Source organism: Hippocampus comes, unplaced genomic scaffold (assembly GCF_001891065.2).
Source record: "Hippocampus comes isolate QL1 unplaced genomic scaffold, H_comes_QL1_v1.1 scaffold59, whole genome shotgun sequence".
NCBI lineage: Eukaryota > Metazoa > Chordata > Actinopteri > Syngnathiformes > Syngnathidae > Hippocampus > Hippocampus comes.
In genome coordinates, this window is record NW_017805406.1 from 795,119 (window position 1) to 804,521 (window position 9,403).

The window sequence follows — 9,403 nt, forward strand, 5'->3', positions numbered from 1 at the left end:
CCCCCCGACCCTCCCGCTGACTCCACCTCAGGTGCTGCTATCAGCTCCATGGGAGTTTCCGTGACACCCCCCGCTGAGACCAGCCCCGTTCCAGCTCCCGAGCCTTCCCCGAGAGTCCGCGAGGAGAAGGTTCACGCCGTCAACTCTCTCCCGGAATTTACCACCGTGAGTTAAGCCCCGTCGGTGCACAATCACCACCTCACCCACGTGAGAGTGTGAACCCCCTGCCTCAACATCCACGCAAGACTAACTAAAACTAAACTCGAGTGGAACGCTCCGCCACCCTAAACCCCCCTCCTGCCCTTTGTGGTCACGGATTAGCGGAAGGTGTTTGCAACGTTTGGCTCAGTCCTCAACTTTTAATATTCATGTATGCACACCCCTTCACTCTATATTCTCTTTCTTTTCTCCTAATCCTCCCACAACACCCCACTGCTGCAAAACCTGCCACCGGGGGGGCTGCATTAAACATTCATACACAGTTTATTTAATAATAACCGCCTTCGGAGTTCTTTTATTTTTATTTGACGTATTGGGGTACGTTTAGGTGAGCTGAATATGCGGTCGAAAGCGAGCGATGGGGTGATGACGGTTTGTTACGGTCAGTAAAGCGCACTAACAGCCATATGTGCTCACCATATGAAGGTATTCATGCGTCAATTCACTTAATTAATCATTAGCGGTGAAAAGTGCACATCGTCACTTTTCGGGCCCAAGAAAACATCTTGACATAGGTCGACAGCTGGGTGAGTGACTCTCCATGGTGACAGCTGTTTCCTGCTCACATCACAGAGCAGCAAATGTGTTTACAGTGTACACACTGCGGGCTTCATCCGCTACAGCTGCAAATAGAACCTTTTAAGTGGAGTGGTCCAATAAGACTCGTGAAAAGGAATGACTTGAAGATCGGCGCGTTTTGGACTTTTCATTTTGACAGTTGTTTTGGAGGACCGAACGATTTGGAATCAAGTTACAATCTGGTAAATGGGCTGTCACGTATGTAGCGCTTTTCTACCTTTGCTAATCTCAACGCTTTATACCACAGGTGTCAAAGTCAAGGCCCGGGGGCCATATATGGCCCCCCCACATCACTTTATATGGCCCGCAAAAGCAAATCATGTGCGGCAACTTCCACGATCCTTGCTAAAGTCCTTAACGAAATGTCATGACATGTGATAAAGAACGTTGAAATTTTGTAATCCTTTTGTTACCCTGTTTACACTCACTTGAACAATAATCAAACAAAACAACCAACAAATTAGCAGTGACGGGTTCAGCGAAGGCTAAAGTGACATCCGAGTTTTCCTCTTCGCCCAAAAAAAAAAAAAAAGTCTGGGGGGAGAAAAAAAATAAACTTTAAACCTAATGCACTGGATAACAAACAAATAGTTGGCTTTTGTGATGGCAACACTAGTCATCCGTCAATTGGTTGTGTACAAGAAATAATACGATGAGATAATTCCGTCAACATGTATTGGGTTTGTCCGAGGGAAGACGCAACTCCAAAGTGGCCCGCGACACAAATGAGTTTGACGCCCGTGCTTTATAGTACGACGCAGCGTCAGGAGCAACTGGGGCTTCAGCATCTTGCTCAAGGACACTTCGACAAGGTCGCAATGGGCAGTGATTGAACCCCCAACCTCCGGGTTGGGAGATGAGCACTCTACCACTGAGCCACGTCACCCCCAAACAATCTGATACTTCGGCTGTTCGTTTTTTTTTGGGGGTTTGGTATATTGTGGGCAAAACCAAAACCTCGTATTGTCTATCTAACAAAATAATGAAATAAAACAAAAACAAATGAAAACAAAACTAAGACAAAAAAAGATAAACAAACGAAATGAAAAATCCCAAATTATTCCAACCCAGATGTGAACCCGAACAAACACAAAGCGCTTCTACCGGTCGAGTTTCCTTCACACGTCACTCCTCTCCTAATCGCAATGACTTCCATTCACAGATCGAGACAAGTGAGGAAGTGGAGCAAGAGGAGGTCAAGAGTGAGGAATTTAACATCATCCCGCCATATTCTGAGAAAGACTCCGACACTGAGTCAAGGGCCACCGAGAGGCAGCGAGGAGCAGCCAGCTCGGTGGCGCCAGTCTTTCCGCTCTTGCTGCTGTCTCTACTCATCCTGGACTGGGAGTCTGGCAGCCACTAAATCATCCACCTTCTGCTCGTTTCTCTGTCATTGCCGCATTCAAACCCATGCCAACTCCCCGGGAGAAGTTGCCAGAAAGAACCGCAGAGGCTTTCATTGAAAAAGGAAAACTCCTCTCCTTCTTAAGAGTGAAAAGATATTTCGTCGTGCAGCAGTATCTTGTGTCTTAGCTCCAGAGCAGATAGCGCATGGCTGAACGGAGAAGTGCCGCCTGGGCAAAACAGTCCACCCGGAGCCTGCTCCGCACTCCAAAAAAAAAAAAAAAGTACATCCCCTCTTTTAACAAGAAGCACATAGCCACGCCCCCCCCCCCCCCCCCCCCCAACCGTACGTGCTCTCCAAGACAAAACCGCAAGAAACGGCGTGCTCTAGTGCTTCCGAGATGGAGCGCGTCTTCTGATTTCTTTTTCATGACTCACCACGCATTTGTTACTCGCTCGCCCCGTCGGCTCTTCCTCTGCCCGCATCGCACGAGGCTCTCATTGAGTTAGATCACTTTATCGGTTCGTCGGAACGCCGCCGAAAGCCAAACGCGGTACTGACTGAAAACAAATCGCTGGCCACTCGACTGGTACTAAAAAGTAACTTTGCTTTTGCGCTGCGATTTGATTTAACGTCAATGTTGTGGTGTTTTTTTTTTTTTTTTTTTTGAGGAATCCAAGCAACATCGTACGTATGGCATTTTGAAAACTTCCATTCCAGCCGGCTTGACCTTGAAGACATGAAATTAATTGCCCCTTGAACAATATATTAAAAAATCTGTTCCAGTCATCATTTTCACCATCATAAAACATTCTGCGCATTGCACAAGCATCAGTCTGATGATCTCTAATATTGCCACGGGTAAACAAAACCAAGTCATAAATTGTTCAAAGTTCGGCCGCACCCGCACTGCGACAGCTCCGTCGTACTACCCTCGCGTTCTTCAGAACCCATCACCGTAGGAGTGCGACTTTCTTGACTTTCACAACTGTTCCAAGACGCGGGCGGAATGGTCACAATGATGATGACACATCCAGGTTAGCCATCGACATCGCCGGCCAATTGCAGTGCGCATATGACCGGCGTTCCACTTTAAAGTATCACTTTGTACTTTAAAAGGCTCCGCTTTTGTATCGTTGACAGTTGACTTTGGCGTCCTGGGAACATGCGTCTACCTTTTACGGCCCTGGAAAAGTTACCTCCGAGTCCAATAATTAGCCCTATGGGGGCACGTTAGAGTAGATGAAGGGTCATAAATGGACTCTTATTCCTCGGCGCGCGCTCGCTGAAAACAACAACGCATTAAGGCCGATGCCCGTGAGTGGAGGAAAATGAAATGGCGGCGACAAAAGCAAGGAGAGCGTCGTCGAGTCGGTAGCCTGCGTCGGCTTCGTGCGCGAGCGATGTTCCGTCTTTACGACCGTTGGCTCATCTCACAGCGAGCACCTCCAGTCACTTAGAATTATTCCGAGTGGGATGAGTAATGAGAGGGGGCAACGGGAATGAGATAAACCTCCACGGTAGAAATGGGGGGGACGGGTGGGGGACTGAGAGCAATTATGGGACAATTTTCGAAGAATTCAACACGTAGCAAAAACGAGGAGGACGGCTTAGGGGAGGAAATAGGCAATTTACAGCTGTCATAGCCTCTCACCTTTTTTTTTTTTTTTTTTTTTATCCTGAGGAGATGTGTTTTAGTGGCACTTTGCTGTCATGTCAGGCAGATGTTGCGAGATGAAGATATGGAGATGGGAAGGGACACTGGAGGCTAGAAAGGCTGCAAAGGCTGCCGGCTGCTGCTCTGCTCATTGAGCAGCACATCGAGCCATTCTTTCTCTGCCTGGAATAACTTTTGCTGATGTTAATGATTTTTTTTTCTTCCCTATGGCTCATTTTCTTGGGAAATTACACTGTTGCGAGGTTGTAGGTAAAGACAAGCATATGGGATGCTCGAACCATTATTTTGAGCAAACTTATCGATGACTTTGCAGCAAATAAGAGCGATAATTGGCTTCGGGCGGGAAGACATACATGCACGATTACAAAGCATTAAGTGTTATTATTCTCATTCTAATGACGAGTTTTCATTGAGCACTTCGACGGGCTGGACCTTTTCCAAAGATGTATCATAAAAACCGGTACATTAAAAAAACAACAACAAAAACGTTTGCTTGCTGTCAAAAATCACAGGAGGAGCACAGCTATACATTCTCATTTCCTGTAAATACGATTGTACGTAATCGCTTGAGGAGGCCGCATGGCACCAACACTTAATTAACTTGTTCCCTTTGGGAGAGTTAATGAAGGGTTACGTTGGCGCAGGCCATTCTTCTCTTTGATCATCCTTTTGTTCAAATTGACGGTTAGGGAGCTAACACACAAAAAAAAAATAATAACAACACATGAAATAGTAGCATTGCAGATTGGTCTAAAATATGTAACATGGACATGAAGGATTTAAAAAGAAAAAAAAAAAAGCACTTGCCATTTGAGTGTTGTAGCAATTCTGCTGCTAATTTGCCATTCTCTGGCGCTGGCCTTAATAACTGAACTTGCGTTTTTATGTGTCTTTGCGTTTCAAAATGTGTGTTTATATTTGTAAACTATGTAAAAAAAACAAAAAAAAAAACCAATCATTTTACCATACAGTAGCTTGCATTTTTGGTGTATTCATGACTTCAATTGCATAATCATCCACAAATCCTTTTGATTTGGATCTTTATGATCCTTCTCCCAAAATGATGTACAGAAAATATGTTTCATGTGTTTAAAAACATCAACATATCAATCGCGGCGAGGAAAAAAAATAAATAAAAAGTGACTATGATGTGTAAATGAAAACAAAGCAAGTGTAATTTTTGTGACAAAACAGAACTGTGTGCCAGTTTGTTAAAAGACGAATAAAAGCCACATTGGCAGCTTCTGGATCCAATAGAACATTATTGGATGGAAATGAAAACGACTGCTGTGTTTTGCCAAAGTCTTTTTTTTTTTTTAATGACATTTTAGCAACAGCAAATACGAATGGAAGTGTCACTAACACGCTTACTGCCACTTTAATGGCATAAATCGGCAGTGCTGGGCAAGCATTCACACAAAAAGAGTCTTGAATTTAAGGATAATTGAAGATAAAATTGTAATGATATCCAGATTTATCACACACATCGGAAAATATTTTTCAAACGGCCAATTCCTTTGTAATTTCTTTGTTAAAAATCATTATGAGTTGATGCGAAATTCTCATTTGTCAAAGATGGTAAAGTGTGGGTTTTTTTGTTAGCTGTAAGCTAACAAAAAGGTTTTTGTTAGCCGTAAGCTAACAAAAAGGTTTTTGTTAGCCGTAAGCTAACCAAAGGTTTTTGTTAGCTGTAAGTTCCCGTCATTAAAACTACCAAAATAAAATCAGAAAACATGTCACTCTCGGTGGAGTTAAGATATGAGTGTGGCTTTTATTTATTTATTTTTAATTGGGCTACTGAAATAAATTGTGTTTTAGCATCTCTGAAACCACAGAGCACCTCATTTTGAGGTTTAGGCAAGCTACAACGTGAATCAAAAGAGTTGCATGTACCGCTAATCTGCTTTCCTCGTCATGTCACCTGGTTGTGTGGCCACTTGTTGCTAGGCAAAATTTGTGCCCTGCAGCCAAATGGAAAAACACACACGCACATCCTAATTTCATTGCCACTTTGGGAGTGAGAAAAAAGCACAGGGACTATCAGCAGCGGTTACAGGAAGTAAAAAAAAAAACAGACATGTCAAAAAGAACACACGCCTATTCAATGCCAACTTTTTATGATCTAAAAAATTAGACCAACATAACTTCTTTCAAAAACCTTTCCACCAAGCATGTGACTTATAACCCGTACAGCGTAATAGTTTGTTTTTTTTTCTCAATCTTTTTGAGAGAGAACATCAAGATAAACTACGGGAAAATACGGTTGCACAAGTGTGTCCACCCCTCTTATAACTTGGATGCGGCTGTGTTCAGAATTAGTCAGTAACACTCCCATTATCTTAAATGACTTAACCCGAATCAATTTCAGATGTTCTAGTAGGCTTTTCCTGACATTTCTTTTTGCTTTCCGGCAGACGTTTGACAGTTTTGTGCTAATGTGGGAATGGTATTCATTGGACCGTAACACATTTTGCCAAATGTCTTTGGGGTATTTCATGTGTGAGGAAAGAGAGAGAGAGAGAGAGAGAGAGAGAGAGACAGAGAGAGAGAGAGAATTTGACTGTGATTGGTTAATTGTGAACACAGCCACACTCCTGTTATAAGAGGGTGTGCACACTTGTGCAAACACATTACTGCAGTTGTTTTTTTAAACTTTTTTTTTTTTACTTCCCCTACTGAATAGATTTACCCCCGCAAATCATTTGAGTTGTATACGTTATAGGTCACATTAATGGTGGAAAAAGTCTTGAATGATTCATCTTCACCTGACATCCCAAACGATGTATGCCAAATATCTGGCATTTAAACCCGGGTGTGTAAACTTTTCATATCGACGGTTGGGCCCACGGGAGGGAAAACAAAACAAAACAAAAAAAAACAACAATTAATTCCGATGACTACTTGAACAATGAGGGCATCTCTGTCTCTGAGCAATGCCTGACCTTTCTCCTTTCTGTTTTTGTATCAGCACACGCCATTCACCGGCGGGACTCAAACTGCAATTTGCATGAATTGAGGCGCATAACTAAGGACAGCTCTGAGCCCGGAAATCATCTTTTGCTGTGACAAATCCCACCGGTCTTTTTTCTTGTTTGAGACACTAACAAGTCACCCTTTGCAGGGAACTTCACAGGTTGTCCGGAAAGCGAGTTGTACGTCGTCATATGAATGATGCTCGGATCTCATTTAGCTTCTGTCGTGCACACGAGTTCACTGTCACACTGTCATGGAACACCGAAGCGCCCGACGGGAACATTTTTGAACGGTGTTTACCGTACACCTGAATGTCGGCTCCCATTAGGGAGAAATGACAGCGCACGTGCTTGCAATTTCTGTTGTTCAGCTATTGAAGCATTCGTTGTTTTGCTGATTTTTTTTTGTTGTTGTTGTTAATCTGTTTCTCATTTTGTGTCTCTGATTACTTGTGTATTTTTTTTTTTTTTAAGTCCTTGGAAACCTCCCACGATTATGTTTTAGTTTCTTCTCTTTTCATGTACAAGCTTTTGGATTCATTAGTGACTTTGATATTACCTGTAGTTAAAGGAAATGGAGAATGAACACAACTCCAAACCCAGATGCAGCAGGGTCACATTTAAAATCACGTTACGCTTGTCTTTGATCATGAAGTAACATCAGCATGGATCTTATAACCGCCACTTGCACAGTCTAATGAAATCCAGTTCATGAACGCTGCATCTCGGCCTTTGAATAAAGCCACTAAGGCTCCATTTTGCTTTTCCGAGATTATTTTTTTACAGCTCGTTTGGCCTTAGAGAGTCAAACTCCAGGCACGTATCACTAGCGCAGCAATAACAAACATCGCGTTGACATTGCCACTCGAAAAAGTCTCCGAGTTACACTGGATCTCATTACATGCCGTAGGTGTACTTTCACTTCTCCTGAATTACTTTGTAAAATACTCCCGAGGGTAATTAAATTACAGTACTGCAAATGTAAGCAAAGTTAGTCATCCTTTGCCCACCAGGGGCTACCTCGTGAGTCTTTATTTCGGTAATTGGCCTCGTCAGATGTGTTTACTTCCACCCACGGCTGGCTTCCCCAAAGACCCTACGGTGAAACCCTAACCGTAGTTTGAAACCCTAATTTAAAATCCTACTTCGAAACCATTAAGCCTATTTTGAAACCCTATTTCTAAACCCTGACCCTATTTTAAAACCCTACCACTAAACCATGAACCTTATTTTGAAACCCTACTTGCAAACACTAACCCTAGTTTAAAACCCTACTACAAAATCATTTTCTCCAGATTGAAACCTGACTTCTCAACCCAAAACCTAGTTTGAAACCCTAACCTTATTTTGATAATCTATTTCTAAACTTTAACCCTAGTTGAAAACCCGACTACTAAACCATGAACCCTATTTTGAAACCCTACTTCTAAACCCTAGCCCTAGTTTGAAACCTTACTACTACACTATTAACCCTAGTTTAAAACCCTACTTCTACAACCATTCACCCTAGTTTAAAACCGTACTTCTAAAGCATTAACCCAAGTTTGAAACCTTACGTCTACACTGTAACCCTAATTTGAAACCCTATTTCTAAATCCTAACCCAAGTTTGAAATTCTACTTCTAAACACTAACCCTAGTTTAAAACCCTACTTCTAAACTATTGAGTTTGAAACCCTACTTCTAAACGCAAACCCGCCTTTGGCAACCCTAACTTATGTAATTTCCAAGTCATCAATCTTGGCCTCGAAGAGAGTTGGGTTTTCAAGCTGATGAGTACAGTTTAATATTATTTGTTGCTTGGCACTGACAAATTGTTCCATGCGTTCTGTTGTCTCGAAGCTACGAAAGGAGACGAAGGGAAGCAACGCGAGTTTGTCTCGGCTGACAGGCCGCACACAAGCTGCTTTAATTCGACATGATGGTTATAACGCGGCTAGAATCGGCGGCTGGGTTTTTGCTTTGAGTTGACAAATGGCAACATTTGACTTGACAAAAAGGGTGTGAGTGGGAAAAAAAAAAGGTAATTATTGTTCAAGTCGCTACAATATCACAGCAAGTCAATACGCTCACGTTTGCATGGTTTCACTGTTCAAATATCGGTGAGCTTTTCTTCCACCTGTTCTGACATTTATTTGTCCTCCTCCCACCTCCCCTTAATTGTCGCAATGAATAACATAACTGATAATGGCCAAAGTCGCCGCTTCCCATTTGCTCCAATTTGACTCGCCTTGCAAAGCTGTCATAAAAAGGCCTGCCAGACTGCATCTGACAAAAAAAAAAAAAAAAAAAATGGCAATCTGCGCAATTTCCCCCCATACGGACACTAGCAGCCCCCACTGCAGCGATTGTGCATATAAACAATGCCCCGCAGTGCTACCTAGGCACCGCTCACACAAGAGCGATGCGGTATTGAAGGAGTGCGCGCGACGCCTGCCAGGCTGAATTACACTGCTGCCAACGTCTGCACATTTGGTAAAATGCAGATTTTTGTTTTGGGGACACAGATTTATGTGAACATTTGTGCTCATCTCACCGTGAACGTATTATATGATAATGCCATAAATTGGACAGTTTGACAATAGTACATTTATAAGCTGAAGGCAATCTG

At 42.8% G+C, this 9,403-nt stretch overlaps 1 protein-coding gene across 1 annotated transcript in view; it reads left to right on the forward strand.

The window, feature by feature from the left end:
* LOC109518005 (GDNF family receptor alpha-4-like) overlaps window positions 1-2,426 on the forward strand; it is a 22,410-nt gene extending 19,984 nt beyond the window's left edge. Inside the window, exons 7-8 of the mRNA XM_019873588.1 lie at window positions 32-165; window positions 1,961-2,426. Coding sequence (XP_019729147.1) covers window positions 32-165; window positions 1,961-2,161 — 335 coding nt within the window. The 3' untranslated portion in view covers window positions 2,162-2,426. The remainder of the gene's footprint in view (window positions 1-31; window positions 166-1,960) is intronic.
* The last annotated feature ends 6,977 nt before the right edge of the window (window positions 2,427-9,403 follow it).